Genomic DNA, 23,556 nt, shown 5'->3' on the forward strand with positions numbered 1-23,556 from the left:
CCTCCAGAGATGTTTGAAAACATCTGAGTGACAGTTTGATGGTGTGTATGCGCACCCGTGTGTCATGTGTCTCTGTTCTGAACTGAGTGGGCTGAAACAGTAAACACGAATCTGATCAACAAATTTACCAGCTACCTACAATAATCAGGTACAGCGATACAAAGAAACAAGTAATATCGCTTTAAGTCTGCTTGTTCTCAGAGAGCCTTGAGTGGGAAACGTTCAAGGGGCTATAAATAATTGGCACGAGATGTAAAAAGCATCAGCAGTCGTGTTATTATCTTCCCACGAGATCTCAGTGCACAAGAGATTTTATTTATTTTTATTTTTTTTTGAGTGGCCAGTGGTGAGTTCAGCTGTGTCATTATAGCCCACATGTGTGTGCATCTGTGTGTGAATGCGCGCAGGGTGTGTCCTGGGAAGGCAGCGTAAGAGCCAAGACTGGGCTAGTGTTTCAGATCATGAGCTTTGGTGTTACTAAAACACACCTCCCGCTGACATGCTCCCTCTATTATACTGCTGAGAGTGGATGAACGGGCGAGATACAGAGCGTGTGTGTGAACAGTAGCATGCTTTTAAACTCAAAATCTCACTTCAGTAAACAGAGACAAATCCAGTCACCTTCTCTTTCAGTCCCATCAGTATGTGTGTATCAATGCATGCCCGTGCCTGTGCTGTGAACGTGTTTATTCACGTGCGTGTTTGTGTGTCTGCATCGTGTTGCTGTCTATCCTCTGCCTCTTGTTTAAATTCTGTTCGCCACTGACCCATGCGCCCTTGGTAAACTGCTTTTTGCCCTGGCTTGCAGACAAGTGTTTGTGTGTGTGCATAAAAGAGTGTGTGAATTTTTGCATCCAGGAGCTCCGACATCATTACCACAATGGCTGCTCTGCATGACAAGTAAATCTGCCTCTTTCACAGAGAAGAAAAATGAACTTCAGCCTCATACCATTATGACTGCAGTATTTCTGATCACTGATTTCTCTGTTACCGATCAGATTCTTCTGCTCTCTCAGTATTCTCTACATGCATGGTACAGCTACAGTACAGTGTCAGTGTTTCTCTTGTCATGCTGTAAACCAGCAGCAGGTTGTTTTTAAAGCTCCCAGCACAGTACTACAAAGCTCATAAAGCTGTGCTGTGGGCCTCTTCTCTCTCTCTCTCTGTTTTCTGCCTTTCTTCTTTCAACCTCCCTCCATTATCTTTTATAACTGAATGACTGAAGGAGGAGAGGAAAGGAGAATAAAATCCAGGTATAGAAAGAGAAGGTAGAAATACATTTGGTAAAAGTGGCAGAAAAATAACGGAGATAGTAAGATATGAGTTGGCCAGGCAAAAGGAGCTAGAATGGAGTGAGAGGGAGATGAAACTGCTCTTTAATCAGTGAGGGGCTATATGGAGGCGGGCCGAGGTGCCTACTGTAATCCGATACACGCGCGCGCATGGCGTGCACGCACACCGAGGCAGGGGACTGAGTGAGCAGTCCTGCTCGCTGCCACAAACCCGGCGGAGATCGGAGGGGAAGGAGCGCACTGCCGGAGCCTGCCGGGAAAGGGAACGAGAGAGAGAGGGAGAGAAATACGGCGCGTCAAGGAGAGAGAGAGAGAGAGACAGAGAGAGAGAGAGAGGGAGAGAGAGAGAGAGAGAGAGCGGACACAGAAGAGCGTGTTTTAGAAAAGAAACGCACAGTTTTGTGGGAGGAGAGTGGAGAGGCACCACGTTTATTTTCTCCCGACCAGTTTTACGCACGCAAATCGGAGCTGCCTCTTCAAGGAGATCTTGGGTTATCACTTGCCCAAGAGTGGACTGTAGTTGGGACAGCGTTGCAAGAGGAGGATCGATGGAAGAACATTTCGTGCTTTAACCAAGAAAATGCGTCCCTTGTAGAGAGATCCAGACTTGATCCAGATTTGGGGATATTTTATCGATCCGGGGAGGACAGACACCTGATAGTTGTTCCTTTTCAGACAAACTTAATGGTTGTCTGCAGACGGTTCTGATGGTTCTCTGCGGCTACAGTCACTGATTTTTTTTAGTTACTTTGACATTTTTGATTTTGTCTGTCAACAAGGTGTTTGGACTGACAGAGGGACTCAGCGCTGCCGACTGAGCGCACCGCAATGGATTTAAAACTCTGTGTAGAGAACCAATTACGCTGATTTCAGACTGAGTTGCACTGATTCAGCTGACAGGTCTCCACGAGATAAGAATTACCGTCTCACACTAACACAGTTCACACAAACTGTACCTTACCACCAGCGTGATATTCTTGGAGAGCCCGGTGAACGCACGCCGGCGTTTGGATTTCGGGCACCAGTCGCGTTGCGCTCGACAGAAATAGAGAACTGTGGAAACGGACTGGAAAGTGGAGACTACAGCTTTGTCTCAGATAAACTGAATAAAATCACAAAGGAGGAGAAGAGGTGATTTTGTTCCTCCACATCCGAGGGAGAAAGATGGATTTATTCACATGGTTCTGTGGATGTATACTGGCTTTTCTTTTCCCTTCAGCAGTAAAAACAGAGGAAGGGGGTAAGTTTGACACTTCTGCTGCCCGCTTAAAACAATGTGTCACACGAGGTGTTGAATGGAAATTCTGAGAGAGAGAACTTCCCCGTGCAGTTAACAACTAGAGTCTTAAAAGACGGAAGAAATTGCATGTTTTGTGCGGGAGGAAAAAGTTGTTTCCCCAATTTAAAATCGGCAATGAATGTGAAAATTAACACATTTACGGAAGCCAGTATTACGCATTTTGTTCGCACACCTGCCTGCAATCTACTGCAAGCCATAATAGTAGTACTGAAGGGTATTAATTAGTTTGGTTTTAGCTCCGTTCAGAGATCACTGCTCTAGGATGGCCTGTGTTGTTTTAACTAAACGGAGTTGACCAAACTCGCTCGGTCGCCGTTAACCACAAAAGCAGAAAGATGAAACAGTGAGAAAACAAAACCATTCTTTTTTCCCACCCGACACAGAAATGTTGATATTATAATAACCACCAGCTATGTTTTCCCTCTTCCATTCCACTTCTAGTTTCACTCCGTCCTAACTGAAGCATGTTGGCTTGTATCGATAAAAAAAATATATCGCCTTGAAAAACACCTGAATAGGATTTGTTTCTTAATCTGTAGATTAATTAATTGCCGTTGTCAGGGCAGATTTCCAATAATGCAAACAGCTGTAAGGGTTTTATAATATTTCCGTGGGGACAAATTTCATTGTCAGAGGTCCGCAATGTAACTTCTCAACAGTTTTAGTGACCTTCTCGCACTTCGTTTTATTGCATAATGTATCTCTGGCGCAGTCTCATGAAGTTCCTCGAAATAGTTTTTACTTAAAGTCTGTCAGCGAAATGCACCTCCTAGCTTTACGGTTACCGCATGTTTGATACCAGTAGCGTGGAGAGGTTACAGGCGGCGAGTCTGACCGGGCCACTGTGAGCTCCTGCGCTCCGCGGAGTCCGATTCCTCTCCGTTTGCAACAACTCAAGCTGTTAACGGTCTGTCCAGCCCCGAGTCTCTGTGAAGTGCTGCTGTGTAAACTACATCAACAACTGACCTTACATGCACAGATTCTGGTGTGAGAAACGTCACAGGCTAAAGGCGCTTAGGCAAAATAGTACGCTTTAATGAAATTTAAGTCTTTGTGCGTTTTGTGCGTATCCAGATAATCTTTACGCACGAGGAGGAAACTGAAAAGTCTATAGGAGCTCCCTGCAGTTTAGTTTGTTTGGTTGAAATAAACCTACTTGACTTCAGGCCAAGAAATCCAATTCGGTTTTAGGTCTATTCTGCCACAGGTGTGCGTTTATGGAAACTTGGCAGAACCGAAAATCAGGACTGGCTGTTTTATAATGCAAGCTGGCTAAAAACATACAGATAGACCAAAAACTAACAGACATCACGCTTTATAGGGATTTTCCTATAGAGAGTTTTTAGTAGCAAAATTTTCTATTATCTGAAGGTGATTTTTTTGTTTCTTTTTACCACAAACAGAAATGGCTGTTTCCTATGTTTCTTATCTGAGCAAAAAAAAAAGTCTGAGAAGTTAGCATTTGAATCTCTCTTTAAGATTTGAGATTTTACATAAAGCATTTACATAAAGGGGTCGGGGGTGAAAAAGTGTAGCTGCACAGAAGGTTGGTTGCATTCTAGGTTTTATTGATTTAGGACTTTTTTCAAAGCTTTTGCAAATCTCATGACTTGGATTGAGCGGCCCGTCTGCCAAATGTTGTTATGGAGAGCACAGGGAGCACAATGGAGGCATTCTTTACATCATATTCACCTCTGTTCCGGGAAACTGCTGTCTGTGTGGATATTTCTACTTTAACTGAAATCTGAAAATGAGTTTAGGCCACTGCAAAGAGTCGGCAAGGGCGGTGTCACATCTAAATGTTTTGATTTTCACCGGTGATTAATAACTGCTGATAGTATTCAAGCTCATGGTATTTCTAGACAAACAACATCTAGTGATATGACCAACAGTTTAGAATGTCTCATATTTACAGTACTTTCAATGCCAAAGCAGGAAGTATGGAGTGAGACTCTTATTACAAACATTCACATGGAAACTTTTGCATTCGTGGGGGATGAATGAAGTGTTTGACTTCATCAACACTGACTCAGATTCTTTAACTAGCTCAGTCAATTTTCTTTTAACGTTGATCATCAGCGTCCTAAACATATGTGTCATTTTGAAAGGCACTGACAAACAACAGATTTTGACCTATTTTATTTGAGGACAAGTTAATATTTTGACAACAGAATATCTGCTGACAGCAGGTGAAGTTTCATATTTCTGGGACTCCACTCGAGATCTCCCTACTGGTACACCGAGGCCCACTGGAACACACGCGCACATTCTCAGCATTAGGCAGTGCAGAATGAAGCTTCCTCAGCAGTAAACTTTTATAGATGCATCTACTCTGTTGTCTCCGGAGAGATGAGCAAGGGAAGCATGGTGAGACTAAGAAGTGTATATATAGCGAGAGGCAGGAGGGATGGAAGTACAGAGGGAGGAAGTAACCGAGACAGAAACAGGCAGAGGGAAGCGGCAAAAAGAAGTGAACGAAACGGAAGAATGATTTTTTAGCCTCGCTGCTTGATCCTGTTTCTTCATTCCGTTTGATCACAGCTGTGCCTGGAAGAGAGATAAACGGACATAATTGGCCACTCAAGACCAGCTGTCTGCTTCTATAGTGTCTCTGCTGATACATGCTGGATGATGAAACAGGATCACTACGACAGTGTGTGTAAGAAGTACATGAACAGTGTGGCAAATTGCCCACAGGTATGCGTTAAGGACAGGTTTTGATGGCTCAAACTAACCGCTGAGATTTTGTAAAAAAAAAGGACTGAAACAGACAACCCCTCCAGTGGATATGGAAATAAATAGTTAAACTTAGTTTAAGGTTCACTTATTAATTGCGTTTGTGTTGTATATGCTCTGCAGGGTTGCACGAGCCACAATAGGATATATTCACATACCTGTATTTTTTTGATCATTGTGTTGCAGAATCAAAAGTCTTTTGCTACTGTTGAGCTTCATGCTCACCATGTATGATGCGACTGGGCTTCCAAATGGATTTGTTATTTTCTAGCCTCAAGCTTTAGCTCCACGTCTAACAATACAAGGTGCTGTAATGCCCAGGGGTCAGCTCGTAATAATTAAATGTTACATTGGTGTGGGTCATAATGCTTTGTAAGCGTCAGATGGCCATCAATAAAACAAATCATCCGTGTCATTTGCTCACATAATGGGGTTATAGCCCAATTTTAGTTCACTACATGATGAATTGACTCACTGCCACAAACCCAGTCTTTAGCTTGAAATATTACACATTATATTCTATAAATAACAATTTGTTTGTTTCTTCCAGTACAATTAGAAAGGACTGTAATGCAGCTGTGTATTATGAAAAGTCACATTAAAAAAAAAAATGAGCAAATGAATGCTCAATATTAGCAGCAAAACATACTGCAGCCGGCTATAAAAAGAAACGCAATTAGTGACTTTGAAATCAGTTTCTTTGTGTTTGCGTGTGTATTTCTCATGTCATTTCGTGTGATTATTTCTTTCCCCCGTTGAGACATTCTTTATTACTACTGCATTGTCAGATGCTGTGAATGATTTACTCACCCCGAGAGGAGGAAATTGTAATATAAAGTCTATTTATGACACTTTGCTAACATGGACTGTGAATTTTCCACCCTGCAAAGCACGCTGAAACAATGAAGCCAGAGAGATGGATAGAGCGAAGAATCATGAGTGCTCTGGAGTGCAAAAGGGAGAGAGGGAAGGGGAGAAACCGAGGGGGAGAGAGTATTATAGGGCATTAGTGAAATAAGAGGAAAGCAGCAGAGTGTGAAGCAGTAGTTGAGTGGAGCCACCTGCAGTAAACCAACCCAGATTTATTCCTCTGCCTTTATTCATCTCCTCTGCCATGCACAGGACTGTTCCTGGCCAAGGAATATAATTTATTAATACATACTCTTACGATACACTGAAGGTGAAATATTTAATTTTCTGTCTTACAATCTCGATAAGAATTAAATTGCAGTTTCAATTAATGGAAGCAGTTGACTTAAAATAGCATGGAACAGATTTGTTCACTCTTTGCAAACTGTCTCTTCGCGGTGAAGCATTTTATATGACAGATGAGTATCTGTGGCAGGTGAAACTTTGCAGGAGACGTTCTTCGAACTGATTTCATTATCCTGCAGGTGTTTTCCACCTGGTTTGAGGATTAAGAGTTATCCTCGTTCATCCAGCGACTCAGACTGCTGTCTTTTTCTCATTCTCTTAAATGCCTGTGCAAATACATCCAAATGCAGTGAATTTAATTAGCTGTGCAACATTAAAAAAAAAAAGCAAATCACATGAGATGACGTTAGTGTTTCAGTTGTTAGTGTAATCATAGCCTAATAACAGAGGGCCTGTTCCAGTGACATCAACAACCTAGTTTGCAATGAGCGAACAAACATTAGCCCAATTAACCTTTGGCACAGTCTACTTCTCTCTTTGTCTCTCTCTCTCATCTGTAAAAGGGAAAGGACAATTAGTGAGTCCAGCAGGATGTTCTAATTACAGTTATCATGTCATTAGTAAACTGTTAGTATTCTAGTGTCTTCACTGGCCGTTGGTAATGACTGGTGTAATTAGGCAGGATAGGCAAATCAACATGTGTGTGAGCGCGTGTCCTCGTGTTTGCGCGTTTGTGAAGAACGAACGTCCTCAGAGGGAAACGGGAGATCATGGAAACGCTTCAAATGAGGATATTTGCCTGTCCTCGCTTCTTTTAAAACCTCCGCGCTCAAAGGGAAGTGTTTGTGTGTGAGGGACTCTGTGTCGTCGCTGAGCCTTCTGTTTCTTCAGCAGTCCCTCCAGAGAAGAGCAGTGCGAGGCCACAGGTTGTTTTCCTTTTTCTCTCTCCCTTCACGCTGAATCATCTTGTTGTTTTCCCCTTTTCATGGCACTTTGGCTCTTCTTTAATAGCGCACTCTGTCTCTTTCTCCACACCTCCCTGTGTCAGTGTTTTCCCTCACCCCGATTAAGGAACCTCCCTCACCTCCGTTTCGCTCCACTTTGCCACGGTGGGAAATCTCTTTACTGTTTCAACCACTCATTGTTTTTTCACTCTCTGACTCTGTCAATCTATGTTTTCCCCATACTTGTTGGAAATCCATTCACACAACTTGTTAGAGAGCCCCATTCATACCTGTCTTGAAAGGATGATGTAAAGTGCTGAGAAGGCTGTTTTTACTACTTTTCCCATTACTTAAATGCAAAGACCAGATTTAGAGTCTATTGTCAGTATATTAGACTGACTAATAACGTCACCCAGTAATGGAGGAAAGATTGTCTGATAACGAATAAAGCTTTTCAAACTAAAATCTAAAGATGCAACAGACCTGCATATCCTTTTTTAACACTGCGAATGTCTCTGGCAAACTTTTTTTCGTGGTATGTTTAGAATTTCAAGTGAGACATGCCCAAAATATCTTTCACGGTGCAGGAACCCACGAGCATCCATGTTTATTCAATCTTTATTTTTATCGATACATACATATAAGAAGTCCGGATGGTGTCATCTGTGTCATCAACACAGATAATAAACCCTTTCTCATACTTGTCCACTGTTATATGCTCTCTACTTTCTAAAGGGCTATAGATCAGGTGTCTGTGCTCCAGTGAGTTAATTCTTATGTCGGTACTTTTTTTTTTTTTTTTGGCAATACACACTCAGCCTTATGTTTTCAAGTCATTTCCTCCCATCCTACCATCCCTCTGTTCTTTCTCAGATGCTTTGTAGTCTTCCACCATCATTGTCTCTGCTTTACACAAATGCACACACAAACACACGCTCGCTGTAGTTTTCCACTGTCTTAATGCAGGGCACCTGGAGAGCACAGCCCCACCTGTTTGTATGTATCCGTGCCTGCGTGAGTATGTGTGTGTGTGTGGGTTGCATTTTCTGTCCAATGAGCTTTTCTGAGCTGCTGACTTTCTCTTTTCAGATGATGAAAGACAGATGTTCTGGCATTAATCTCCCTTTCTTATTTTTCTCTAGCTCTGCCTTTTCTCTCTTCCCTCTCCCCTCTCTCTCTCCTCTCTCTCTCTCTATCCATTCCTGAGGTTTCCCAGGTTTCAGTGACTAAAAGCTCCTTGGTTCGGATCCAAACAATACATTTCAGGTTGTTATTGTCAGTATTTCTCATATTCCCAGAGTCACACAAAGGGTTTTTGCTACAAATGTATCTCTATTTCTGCCGTTTAAGGAAACAGTGCCTAAAGCCTATTGTGAGTGCTTTCTGATGTTGGAACTGAGCCACTGCACTCAAAATGCATTTTAAATACTAAAATAAATGCATAGAAATCAATGGGGAAATTAGCATTTTCCCTCAAGCGCTGATGCAGATGGTCTGAATTTATTGATTGTTATATTTTGGGACCTACTTCCTACAAGGTCACAGTAATGAGAATGGGACTGGGACTCACTGTGCTGTTGGTGGATAATAAGTTGGTAGCCTTCCTCCTAACTAGCTTTCTGGTTAGATGAGTAAGACACATTTTCTCACTGTCATACCCAAACGATTACCCAGCCACTAATGCTTTCATTATGAGGTCTGGGCAATGGAAAGTAATGCGGACTCCAGCGCATTAGCCAAGTTCTTGCAGACTAGCGAATCGATCAGTAAAGGCTGAAATGTGTCTGTTTGGAGTTAAATCAGACACCCTCAGAGGGAAAAATGAATCTGTAAGAAAGCTTAGAAACAGGGTCGGATCATTTGCATTTGGGGCCAACAAACAAGGATCTAGTTCAATTGTGCAAAGCAACTCCGTGTGGAAATGTGTGTTTGTGCACGTTTGGGACTGTGGAAAGTGTGATACACTTCTGGATTGGTACAACTGTGCGTGTGTGTGTGTGTCGACGTATGCGCATGTGGGGAAAAGTTGCTGAATAGGTGTTATCAGGATGCAATACTAAATGTGGCGGAGAGCCATAAATAATGCAGTGACCTGTCTTATATCCCTGCTCGACTGCTTAGCACCATTTACCGCTGCTTATCTTGTGTGTGTCTGTTTGTGTGTGGCGTGAATTCACTGATGTCTAAGGCAGAAAGGGGCATAAGTGATGTTCATCGGTTTGTGTTTGTGCATTTGTTGTGAATATGTGTTCTAAATACAGTCACTATCCATGAAGATCACAGATGCAGATGTGGCGCTGTGGGAAAACGGGGGTCAAGAAGAAGGGAAGGGTTTATGTGAGGGACAGACACACCGAGGTAAAGTGAATGTAATGATTTGATATGGCACCTTTTGTCTTGTATAAGCACCCAGAGTATGACGTGGTACTGGGTAGACTGCCACCTCAGCAGCTGATTGGAGCAGGCTGGGTTATGATGTTAAAGGATGATTCTGTCTTTTACCTGCTTGATCATTCTTGACATGAATTCATTTTTTTTCCCCCAACTCAGCATCTCCTCTGTTCTGACTCACGCAGTCTACACTTCCTTCACTGCAGGCCAAATCTGAGAGCTACAGTGTGGAATGCAAATGAGAATCGCTATAGATTTATTTCTGGAAGCTGCATTTATGCACCCTCTCGTTTTTAGACGTAAAGATAGCAGTTAACTCTCACTCCCGTAACAAATACGTCTCCACCCTTAGACTGTCCTACGGCTGCAGAGGCTTGACAACCCAATGTGTGCGTATCTACAGTATTTATGAGAATGAATTCTCTTAAAACGGCACCTCATGCATGAGGACGTGATGCCATCCATGCACTCACCACCTCAGTTGTGTTGTGCGTCGCCCTGTTGGGATGCGATAATAGTTGAATGACTTTGTGTGTGTGAGGATGCCCGGAGATTAATAGACCCTTAAAGCAGAGCAGACACAATACTTCATGCGCACACAGCACCTGCCTCCCTATCACGCCAGCCTTATTCATCAGACACTCTGAGGTGCCGTCTTTATCGGCTGCATGCCAGAGGTGAGAGGGGGGAGAAGAGAGTGTGGTTAGAATGAGCCAATGTGTTAAGAAAAATGATAGGCGTATGGAGAAAAGCTCCTAAGACAAATTCTGTTGAACTACGTTGTTGCACAGGTGTAGACGTGTCCACCCGCTCTCCACCAGTTGGTTGGTTGCCGCTGAAAGTTGAAGCAGAGGAAAGAGAAACGTGGTCACATGTTAAAAGAAGAATAAACTTTGTGTCGGTATAATTAAACTCTGCTTGTACCAGAGTTCTACTCACATTCAAAGCCCACTACCAACTAAGTATGCATCATGAGTCCCAAGCAATTGAGTTAGATTTCACTATCAGATTTTACACCCCTTGCATCAACTCCCCCAGAGTTTTTGTTAGATACAGTTAGCTAAGCAGTGTGCTAAAAGTGGTGTTTGGCTGATGCTGCTGTGAGATTCCAGAGTGGTTAAACACTAATCCAGGTGGTGCTGAGATGAAATGCATCTGACTGGGTTACATAGCTCTGGTAACTCTACTCCTGTATAACTGTATGTCACCAGGGAGACTGGATACAGATAGGAGGAGATCGACGGGACTAGTTGGTTCACAGCATGAGGGACGAGGGAGCAGCTGACAGAGACAGAGAGATACTGACTGTGATCACTAATTGTTTGCAGACAGGGTGAGGTAGAGACCATATATAGATGCCAAAATGTCAATCACACTCTGTGCGTGAGTGCTGAAATCTGACCTCTGCTTCAGTCTTCATTTGACTCTTAAATGTATGGTATTCATGAGATCACGTGCTTGCACATTCTGCATCCGTGGCAAAAAAGTCTGATTTTGAACTTGCATGTCCGTTTGACCTTCTCTTCGCATTGATTTGGAAGACGGTGCCTGAGAAAGTGTTTATTCTGTGCCCGCGCGTGTTAACGTTTGCGTGTGTGACTCCTCTCAGAGTAGGTTTACAGTAGCCGGTCTATTAATAGCGTTAAAACATGTTGTGTTCTGCTGAGTAGTTTGACTTGGCTATGTCACCCCTCTCAGCACAGTGGCAATAAATAAAACGTCACAGCAAAGCGGGCTCGATGGTGCAGACCAAAAAGTTCTGCAGTCTTTTCACAAAGATATTGCTTCTTTTTTTTTATGTGGACGCAGGTTCCTTGATGCTTATTTAGCCATGATTGAAAGAATAACACAGTCAGGAGCTTGATTGCGAGTTTGTTTTTTCTTTCCTCCCAAAAACAGGAAATTATTTTAGGCGTTGCTTACCAGCCAAATATTTCCCATCAAGCAGCTGGCATTCACAGATGCTGTTTTTATTGGAATAACCTGGTCCATTGTCGCCATCATTTGTTCCAAAATATTTGCTGAAAATCCATCTGCTTTGTTGTAGATCTACTGTATCATCACATTTGTTGTGCAGAAATAATTCAGTGGATGCAGTAGTTTTTAAAATAACAGCCGCAAAGCATTTGATCAATCAGTTTTCTCAATTATAATTCATCCGTTGCAAGTGCTGAAAGACATAACACTAGCGTGCTGTAACTACATGTCACCATGGAGATGATAAGTGAGTAAATTACAGAACCTCGGTTCTTGAGTTGTTTCCGGTTGATTATGGCTCAGACTGTGCCAGTATACTGGCAGTGAATGGACTTTACAAGCATTGCATTCATCGTATGTCAGCCCTGATGGTTTAACTTAAGTTTTGCGGATCTTAAACAATGAAGAAGTTCATCTCAGACAGCTAGCCTGCATGGTCCGCCTCGTGGGGGCAGCCAGCCTTTTGCACAATAGATGCCATAGATGTCATACAGTAGAGTTGTGTGTGTTATGCCGCTGGGTGTCACAGACATGTATGAGTTACCCATCTATGTCAGGGTACATCTGTGGCGGTGAATGTGCGGTATTGTTTATGACATGACACAGACTTATGACTGCTGACAAGTGGATCCGCTCTGTGACAGTAACCGCGGCATCTGGAAAGCTGTGTGTGCGAGTCTTCATTGGCCAGAATGAAGTCTCTGTGCATCATGATGCTGCGTTGACCTTTGACACCGTCCACACAGAGACACATGTGCACTTTATTCTCACTTCCTGTCTCTGCAAACACAATTCTTATCTGAATTTCGCTCCATTTAGAGAGTAATATCATCCACAAGGAACGAATATACAGTATTTTAAGTTCATTTGAATGAGTCACACATCCTCCAGTTCAGCCTTGATAAGCCCGTAACACTGAACCTGATGATACTTTGCACTTATCTGCTGCTCGGAAGGAAGTTATTATAGTAACAAATTGTTATTGGGGGACTATTCTGTTTTCATTTTAAATAAAATATTCTATCTCTGACAATAGTAATTTATTTCTTCACCATAGTTCACTCAACCTATGCCCTCTTATTCTCCCATTCTTTTGGCTGTTGGCTGTTTTATAATGTTTGCCCTTATTCCAGTTTGTCAGACTAACTAAATATTAAGCACATCCTATGATTTTGGCAAAGTTTAAACACTTATAATACTTGAGTATGTAAAGTTCCATGTTACACGAGGTGATGTAGTCCACCAAAGTCGCAAAAAACAAACAAGTCTGCATCTACTTGACTTTACCTCACTTGTCATAAGATGATCTCATTTTCACATTCTGATCCTCATTATCTCTCTCTCCCCACCCAGCAACTGAACCATGCGGTGGCCGCTTAGATGCCAGCGATGCCGGCTACATCACCACCCCCGGCTACCCGCTGGAGTATCCACCTCACCAGAACTGTCGCTGGATCATCACGGCCCCCGAGCATTCGCAACGCATCGTCCTCAACTTCAACCCGCACTTTGAAATTGAGAAGCTCGACTGCAGGTGAGCGCGAGATGCATGGCCAACAAGGGGTGGCTAGATAATGAAGGGGTTTGGCAAAAAAAGAGTAAAAGGAGTGGATTAAAGGATCCAAAGTTGCCTGAGAAGTTAGAGCTGAGGAATGATGAGAAGTTTTACATCTTGTCTTTTCCTCTGGAGTTTCTGTCTCCACCAGCTTGTCTCTGCGTGAGAAATGTGGAGAGGTATGTTTGATGAACTTCAGCCCACTCTCCTCCTGTTTTTCTGGCTTTAGCTATCCCCATAATAATCACTGTGGGACCTCCCTTGGTCCCATGTCTCTAATTATCAGAGTCTAATTACAACACATTTACTGTTCCAGCAATGGTTTTCACACTTTGGAAGAATTAACACAGATTAGAGGATTTGGTGTCCATTGTTGTTTTTGGGCTGTTTGGCTTTGGTGGTATGGTGAGGCTGAATGAAAGGCAGACAGTTACGCAACGGGAAATAAAAATACAGCGATACAGCAGATTGAAAGACGAACGGGAATGCAGAGAAACATAAAAACTGCTGGCGTTGTGGTATGACACTAGCTAAAAAAAACAAACAGACTATGCAAATGCATATTTAAAAAAAGGGAGCAACACAAACTTGTTTCACTGTTCTTTTGAATTCTTGTGCATTTTAAAATTACAGATTTTTGCAAAAACCCATACAAAAAAAAAAAACTCAATAGCAAACATGACATAATCCCATCCCACCAAGAACATACCCCAACCCCAGCTGTCACACAAGATGTGAAATAGTTCCATTCTTGAGAAGAGATCCTCACCTGATATGCATCTACACATTGAACCATCACAGTGGCTCAAGGCAGTTAGCAATAAAATACATTGATAAACAAATTAATATAATAATATGATAATGTCTCAGTTAAAATAAATATTGATAATCGCACAGAGGCAGCATGTTCGGCCAGACCATATCATTATCCCACCTGTGTAGAGTGTCTTAAAAGGAAGTTCTTGTGAATGTGTTTTTAGTGCCCAAAAATACTGACATTTTTATGAAATAATCACATAAAGTTCAATGTCATATGCTGAGAAGAAAAAAAGACTAGCCATTGCTGATCTCTGTGACTGCCACTTCTAGGATAAATGCATCCTACACACAGCAGAAGAGAGACCTTTGAGGCATTATGGGCACTGTGAGCGCAAAAGGCTGATTATTTAAACCCAGTGACACAGAGAGAAGACCCAGACAAACACACACACACAGTCACACTTACAGTTTTTAACCTCTCCCCTCTTATATCTCTGTTCCAGTGCTTTCCCATCCAGTTATTAACATTTCAGCCATATCAATTATAGATAGGCGAATTTCCTCCACTCACATGTTCCAAAATCATTCAGACATAATCCAGACTGAGCCAGTAGCAGTGAGATATTTGCAGTGTTGGTGGTTACATCTCAAGCTTAATAGTTATTTACAAGTGCCCTATGGCGCAGAGCTATTTAGGTCTACATGCGCCCAGTGCCCTGAGTGTGTGTGTGTGCAGCAGTAGGCTGAAATTGAGCTGTTAGGTTTAGGGGGTAAAGAGGCCAAGGAAAAGAAGCTGATGGACTGTGTGTGCACATGTATAGAGGTCACAGATTGACCCTGACACAGACACACACACACACACACACACCAGTGTCACTGTCCTCGTCTCTGTCTATTGCTTCACTTAATGCGCTCATAAGAAAATTATCTGTAGGTTTCTTTCCTCAAGCCTGTGGATTACATCTATGAGAAGCAGAGCACTGCTGTTAATCTGAGGTTTACGGTGTGGAGAATACACACACTCAACTAGTTGGGACAAAGGACACATCTATGCCTGCAGACAAAGACTGCATTATGAACAGGCATATGGTTCCTCCCGGTCTCTCTTCATTAATTAAAAAAAAAAAACTCATTATACATTGGCATCTGTCAACGCACATTGTACAAATAGCACTGTTGTGAATCTGCATGCCCAGGTCAGACAAGGATTGTTTTATTATGTCACTATTATGAAGCAATCTCATCTATCACGGCCCTGATTGCAATTTAACATGGGAATCTGTAATCTATAATGCATCACATTTTGTCAAGCACTCTGCTGGCTCTGCAGTCAAAATCGATGGAGTGGTTGTCAGAGAGAAGAGAGATGTTTTCATTAAGATTCATCTATAGCAGCAATTTAAGTGAAAGGAAACGGCTGAGGGGACCCAGATAGACCAACAGGGACAATGATAGACAAAAAAAAAAGGCCCCTGCTAAGATAGCTATATCCACGGCCAAGCAAGACTCACCGTGACTTTCCTTTTCCCATCACATTGTACTCACCATGGCATCACAGCAGTCCATCATATATGACAAGTTTCTGTCATAAATCTGCTGTATTTGTAGGGCCTCTGTGTGATTCATTATGTCTGATCCACATGATACACTAGTACACAAGGAGGCTTTTTACAGTTTCTTTTTTGCCTCTTCTTGATTTTTTATTGATGGTGTCTATATGAAAAGTTTCTCAGTCATCTAGATCATGGTAAATCCCAAAACAAAGTTAAAACATAGGCAACTGGACTGAAACAAGTCCAACTAGTTTTAGGAAATATCAGGTGTCCAATTATTTGGAGTGTCTTCTTTACTTAATCCGAGAGAGACTTGTGTTTGGTTTCACTTGTAGCCAACAAACCTAAGGGATTTTAGGAACCATGAAGCGGATGCCGTTCTAAACAGTGAAAAACCAGCTGTCCCGGAGGAAGGTGAGACACAACGTTGTATAAATATGTGTTTCTCCTTAAAGGCCTTCAGAGTGTTGCGTTTGGTTGGACAGGCAAGAGTTCCACAAGTAGTTGTGTAATGAATGGAAAAGCCATTAAAAGAAAGTCGGACCAAGCATGGTCTCACTTCTGCACATGGCATGAAGTGGGTGTGAATCTTGGATCTTAAGTTTCGGAAAGATAAAGAAATGGTCTGACTCAGCCGCCCTGATCTGATGCTGGAAAATATGGAGGGAGGCTGTTTTGAAGCCATGAATATCCAACAAGCCTGAGGTCTTGTGATGCTTCATGGGGCTCCAGTTCTCAGAAGCAGTTTGATGCCGGCTGGAACTACGGCGAGGAAGGATGTTTCAATCAGCAGCTCAAACGAACCATTTTTTGGAAATGTGCTGACTTGGTTTCTTTTCCAGAGTTAGATAAAAAAAAAAAAAATGAATGGACCACATGTGTACATTAAATATGAAGCTCCAGTAATGAGAAGGTTAGCTTAGCTTAGCATAAAGAGTATTATGTACTGGAGTGTATTTGAGTAGTAGTAGACTGTGATTTAACACAGTTCTCTTATTGTGTTATTACGTCAGTGTTTATATGAATTAATATATAAAAGGCAGACATAGTGTATATCAATCTTTTCTGACTCTCAGCAAGAAACAAAATAAACTTAGATGCAAAAATGTCAGACTGTTGCCGAAGTTAAATGCCAAATCTCAATACATCTGCAAGTCCAGTTCTCTGACAGTTTTGTGTCTAGATGTAGTCTTTGTGTTTTTCCCCCAATTATATTTGCGAGAAAATGTACTTGTTTTTGTATTCATAGACTAGAGGTGAAGCACCTCTCTTGACTGACATGGCACTCTCCGGCATATTTGAGGTCGAAGCAGAGCTAGAAAATGTTTCTCAAAGTTTACAGTATGTTGCCATTTCTCAGCCGACGGTTGGTTGTCTGCTTCACATTTTCCTCTGAGGCCGCTGCACCAGTCTGTCTCTGCAAACAAGATCTCTATTTGGAGTGTTTGGAAGGAACGCACGCACGCACGCACGCACGCACGCACGCACGCACGCACGCACGCACGCACGCACGCACACAGCCGCTTAGGGAAAAGTGCAGCGTCAGGGTCCGCTGAGGGCAGGCTCAAATCATCTTGACAGCTACCTCTTCGCCCTCTGCCTCCTCTCTTCTTTCCTCCTGGCTCTTTCCCCCGTTCTTGCTCCTGTATTCATCTCACCCTTCCTCACCCCTCCCACACCCCCTCGCCACTGCCCAATGGACCCCATCTATCATCTTTCATCTGCTCTTGCAACTTTGTCAGTCCCACCTTCTTTTCCCTCCTCCCACCTGCCTCCTTCCTCATCACCTCTCCTCCTCCTTTGGCCTCATCTCCTCTGTCTGCATGCATCTCATTTCCCTCCTTCCCGTCCTTTCCCACCTTCTCCTCTCTTCACCTTCTTCCCTCTGCTTTGTGTCAGTCTTTCACAAGCCACATTATTATTCGGTATTGCAAATCAGAAAACGTACACATCAATCCAAATGTCACAATTTCCTCTCCTTTCTCTTCTTCGGTTATTTTCACATGTTCCTCTCTTTTTTCTTTTTTTGTATTAGTCCCCATCTCCTTTTATCCGTATCTACACATCACTTCATTCTCTTTCTGTGTGTCTCTTTCTTAGCCTCTTTTCATCCCCATACTTTTCTCTTTCTTTAACTCAGATCATACCATGCTGTACTGTACATGCGTTTTAAGGATTGCAAAGGCTTTCATAAAGAGTAGAAAGAGAAAGATATTTAGCTATACCGTGTAAGCACGATGGGCAGACAGTCACGTAGGCCTTTTCATGGCTGTGTGGCTTAGACAATAAGTGTGGAGTAAAGCAGCGTGTTAAAAAGTGATTTATATGACAGAGAAGCTGCAGTCAACGATAATGGTTTCACTAATGATTTAGACCTTGTCTTTGTACTCTGCCTCAATCAATCATTTAACTTCATGCTAGGTCTGTTTTCTCTTCTCTTCTCTTCTCTTCTCTTCTCTTCTCTTCTCTTCTCTTCTCTTCTCTTTTCTTCTCTTCTCTTCTCTTCTGTGCCAAGTATCGAATATGAACTTTGCTACCTGGTAATGTAGAATTAACTTGTCACATATGCGCGTAATGTACATGCACACCTGACTGGGAGGCAGAAGTCCCAGGGACACGGCAGAGAGAGGAGCAAAAGGGAGAGAGATGGGATCTGACACTGGCCTTAGGGCAGAACGGCAAAAAGAGAAAGGTTTAGGGAAAGGTGAAAAGACTGCGTGAAGAGAGGGAGGATGACAGGAACAGCACGTGGAGTGACAGTGGCTCTTCCATTACCAGCTGTGGGCATTTAGCAGCTGCCTGCATGTTTGAATTAACATCACAGTGACTCTGCCAGCAGGAGAGTCATGCATCCAGACAGGCATCCCGACACAAAGCTAAAAGATGGTGTTGTTACAAAGCTGCAGAGAGAGATGCTAGGAAATGTCCTTAGAACACAATGTGTGTGCAACATGTAGCTTGGGGTTTATTTACCTACTGTTGTAGATCAAAATTCCTCACCAGGAAATCGTTCAGGCAGTGACTACACCACCTGCCTGCAAAGAAATGTGAACCATGCTTTTACCCCTAAAGCAGGGATCATGATCAGATTGCAGTTTTTGTAGAAAGACATTTCTTGTTTTGTTGTTAGGAAATCAGCTGTTCCCCACTTGTCTGCCACTAAGCTACAAGATAATACAGATAACCACCAACAGTAGGTATTGTACATTATGGCCACCAACAATACGAAAAAAATAAAAGCTAATCTTTTTACTTAAAATGCCAGTAAAATAAAATAATATTTATCCTCCACATTTTGTTTCTGGATGCTTAAATTGTCCAGACCTTTGCCAGTTTGTTAAATGTTCAATGTCTGATTTCAATAACCGTAAAGAGGAAAGTGAAAGATTCTGTGTCAGAGCCTTGCTTCTTCTACAGCTTGAGATGCAGATTATTCTTCCACAAATAAGACAAGAGGACTTGAGACCAAAGCCAATGCAGAGCCGATAAACAGACACTTAACCCCAGTGGAAGGTTAGATTAAGTTACCCTCCACTGCTTAAGAGACCAGATGTTACCGAAAAAGAAATTTGAAGATTTGTGAAGCTCCAAGCAGGTCTCTCACACAAACACCCTCAGGTAGATTATATCAGTGCTCTGATTTACAGACACTCCCCGGGGGCCCTGAAGGTCTGTCTGATCGATGTCTGTTACTGTAATAACTGTGTGTGTATATGTGTGTGTGTGTGTGTATGTGTGTGGGTGAAGGACTGATCCTAATCAATGTGTGCTAAAGTCATAATGAGGAATCGATTGGTTGTCCTGGAGACTACTGCCGGACATACACATACATACACACACACACATGTACACTCATATACTGTCCAGCTGTCTGCAGTAATAGGCGCCTATTATTTGATATCAGTGAAGTCAGTTATCCTCCTCATGCTCTATTAACTGGGACAGACTGCTGCTGCTGTGAGTTTACACAGATTTATGAATATCCTAAACAGTGCCAGTGTAGGTTGTACTAATGCATTTCAAATCCATTTCAATCTAATTACAATGTTTTAATAGGGTGGCTATTTTAAATATTATTAACATTACTAATGAGAAGTAGATTTTCTTAATCCGATAATCTAATAACATTTTTAGAAAGCATTCTCATACTGTCCAGTAGGTATGATAACTCTAGAGACTCTTATTTATTTTTTTCCAGGAGCCAGAAGAGTCTTTTGGTTGCAGCAGAATTTAACTGTCTCCTGCATTTTTTCCTAATGCAAGTGTCTCTTAGGCTGTATAATTATGAGAAGAAGATGGAGAAGTAAGTGAAAAAGATCAGTAGCAATTGCTGAACTACAGTATGGCCTTATGGGGATTATCAGTATTGCAAAAGGCATCTGTAAACACAATACTTCTTTTTCCTGACTGAGAGCCAACAGTCAAGTTTGGCCTCCTTATGGACACTCCTAAAGTATCTTTGTAAAATGTTGATTAAATTTGCATTTTTGTTATTCACATGACTGGAGCACGAGAGAGTTGGTGTATGTATGTATGAAGCTGAGTTTTCTTTTATAACTTCTTGCATGTGGCCACCAGTGATTACACTCCCTCTCTGCAAAGTGTTCATGCAATAATAGAACAATGCAGCAAAATACAAACATGATACTGGGATGGGAACACTTAGTAGTTCGAAAAATAAGTCAGCAAGTGAGAAGAAACCGCCATTTCCAGTTCCAATATAGCTACAGCTGATTTCATGATTACTATTAGTGTGTTCTTTAGGAATGGATTCACAGTGAACCCTCAAGGGACATTTTTGTCCATTTCCTCTTTGTTTAGCCATAAGTGTTAGTTCATATGGCACAATTTTCTTGTAGTCTCTCTCTGCACAAAGTTTGAAATTCAAAAAAATAAAAAAATAAAAAATAAATTATCTAACAGAACACTGTGGGGAAAAAAATGTGATGTTACATAAAAACTAATAATGCATTCAAGTCAATATTTTAGATAATCTTGGTCATATTCAAGTCTGATTTAAAAAAAAAAAAATGCCCCAGCCCCCCAAAATTACTTTTATGGAATATATATATATATAAATCAAACAGGCATTTAAAGGGTTAAAATCCTCAAAATTATTGATTTTTTTGGTAGTTTTGTGCTGCATTAGTTTTTTAAGAGATTTATGCGGAAAAAAGCTGAACAAATATTAATCAGTTATGTTTTTTTTAGCAGTTTTTCGAAAGAAATTAAACTGATGCCTTAAGGGTTAAGGGTTCTTTTTTAAGTTCAGTTTGTTTTAGTGCAGTTCAAATTGATATCCGGTAATGATAAATACAGTAATAACAAAACACGAAGATCCTGGATTTAAATTTAGACTGACTAACAATTTAAGTTAATAATTAATATTTTTTATTGATACTTTAATTGATAATAGACTTTCATTGTGTCTGTTTTTCTTCCAGTCATACTCTGTCACACTTAAATGCAAGTCTGGCCTGCTCACAGCTCTTTTTATTGTCTGTCTGTGTATGTGTTTACTGTGCAGACGCTCTGTCTACCACTAAAGGCACCCCTGATGTTTGAAAGAAACATGCAGGTGTAAGAAGACAACTCTAAACCTAAAGCGAGAGAGAAAGAGAGAGAGAGAGACTGTGTGAAAGGCAATTAAGAAGAAGGAGGGGTGGAAGTTCATCTGTAGCTAAACCTCTTCGCTGGTTCCCGTCAGACAGCCTTTGGGAAGCTTTCTCACTACTGAAACACCCCTACCCCCAAAACACAAACACAGACTCATAAATCTCCCAGAATGTCAAATGTTAGAGTCAGCTTTAAGGCTGCCTCCACAACTCAATCTGTGCTCACAGAATGCTTGTCCTTGTTTCTAGCTCTAATCCTCCCATGTTACATGTTTTGGAACCAACATTTGCTTTTTCATCCTTTTCTTTATTTAAGCAAAGGGGGAAACAAAATCGTGCTGCGTGCTAGCAAATGGATTTCAAGGAAAAGTGTAGGAGAAACAAATTTGGGGTTGTTGTCATTCCCTGTGGCAACACTCAGCAAATCACTGATTGGCTGCAATGAAATATATTGGGGCTAAGGAGGGAGGAGGGAGCGAGATGATGGGATTAAGCAGTTTGTTAGAAGCTGTGTACCTCCCACACACAGACAGACTGGAAACCTCAGACCCTCCTATGTAGCCATGTGCATGGCCACAGGCTCGGTGTGTGCATCAGTGTGTTTATGTGGGAAACGGAGAGTGTGCATGTGTGTGCGCGGGTCCCTTGAGTGTGTGTGTGCTGACTTAGAAGTAGCTGTGTGTGTCTTTCTACTACAAGCAAAGCTGTAGGCAGGGAGGGAGCCCTGGAGGGACACCTGTCTCTGTCTGTCTAAGGTGGAGAGCTGGCAGAGTGAATGCAGTGTCATGTTCTCCCTCTGACTACGTCCAGTGTGCCAGCTACATTTGAAAGCTCCTCTTCACTTTGACCCTGCTTCCACACCTGAAAACAGATCTTTTCCTAAATGTCTACAAAGTGGGTGAATCCTGAAAATGCTAGGCTCAAGTATTTAGTGAGGATGAGAAAGACAAGGCTTTAGAAAGTGATTATGAAGGGGCTGGGCCATCTCTCTATCTTGTTCATTCTCCTTTCCCTCTTAGACTTACAAATGCGTAATATTCTCTTTCTTCCTCGTCTATTCATTCTCTGTCTTACGCACTCATTGGCTCCTGGCCACTGATTATGTGCCTGACAGAAGAGAAAGCTACAAAAGGGATAGAGAACAAAAAGATAGAAAACGAGAAGGACAAAGACTGACAGGAAGAAAAAAAAAAGGAAAGCACTGCAAAGTGAAACACTGAGAAATAATTAGAGAAGGATCAGGCCCGAAAGAAGTAGAAAAAAGTGTGGGTACGAGTAGCTGTTAAATAAAGTTGTCATTGCAAGAAAGAGGAGGAGGAAACTGTCGCCACAATGAGGCGTACTCTCGGGGAAAATATGACAGGAACTATGACACGTACGCGCGCGTAACACACACTTGCGCGCGCATCCACATGCGCAGATGCACACACACATGCTGGCGGTGCAGCGACAGCTTGCGTCATAGCTGTGGTGTTAGTTCCACACGAAACATGATGGGAGAGTGGGAGGTGTGTGACCCTCATTATGTTGGGAGGTTGCTCACCTGTCAAACTACACACACACACACACTGACATGTACACGCTGAGACACTAAAAAAACACAGACTTAGAGACAACTGCGTGCACATGCACAAGGAGAGCAAATGCACGAACACACCTCGTCTGTATATATGGCAGCATTTTGTAAAGCTACCGGGGATGCTCTAGTTGTGAATTCTCTTCTTTTCTTCATGGTTTTATTGTTAAAAGACAAGTTTAATATCTGTCATCCTTATAGTGAGATTAAGACACAAAGAGGGTTAGACAGCATAAAATATCCACCACTTATTTAATAGATCTTTAATCATGTCAGCTTATGTCACATGAAAAGCAGTTCTGTTCGCAACTGCCATTCACCTCCAGCTTCATAAAAATAATTCACCCTAAACAAGTCAAAGCACGGACCACAATGGGCTCACTAGGGTTAAAACTGAACTCTTGATGACGGGTGGGGGCTCAATGATCCTCCATGGAATTGACATACTCCCCCTGTCCCCCCCAGTGACAAAACCAGTTTATGTGTGTGTGTTTTGGCCCCTGTGTTCAGGAATGATAGTATGCATAACCGCGTATGCATGCTAACAAATAGTGAAAAGATTAACACCCCTTTTATATTCACGTATCCTTAATGTGTGTGTATAGTAGCGTCAAATCACCATTTGCTTTACTTTTATTAGCCCGTGGTGCATGATACCTTCATCTACCAAGTCACCAAGAGGTCTCCTGCCACTGGCTAATAG

General features: G+C 42.1%; 1 protein-coding gene across 1 annotated transcript in view; it reads left to right on the top strand.

Annotated features, from left to right (window-relative positions):
* Positions 1-514: 514 nt before the first annotated feature.
* Positions 515-23,556, top strand: part of LOC311488246 (neuropilin-2-like) — an 88,086-nt gene continuing 65,044 nt past the window's right edge. The window contains exons 1-2 of the mRNA XM_084544834.1: positions 515-2,532; positions 13,149-13,329. Coding sequence (XP_084400960.1) covers positions 2,457-2,532; positions 13,149-13,329 — 257 coding nt within the window. The 5' untranslated portion in view covers positions 515-2,456. The remainder of the gene's footprint in view (positions 2,533-13,148; positions 13,330-23,556) is intronic.

Source organism: Chelon labrosus (genome assembly GCF_963514085.1).
Source record: "Chelon labrosus genome assembly, chromosome: 5".
Lineage (NCBI taxonomy): Eukaryota > Metazoa > Chordata > Actinopteri > Mugiliformes > Mugilidae > Chelon > Chelon labrosus.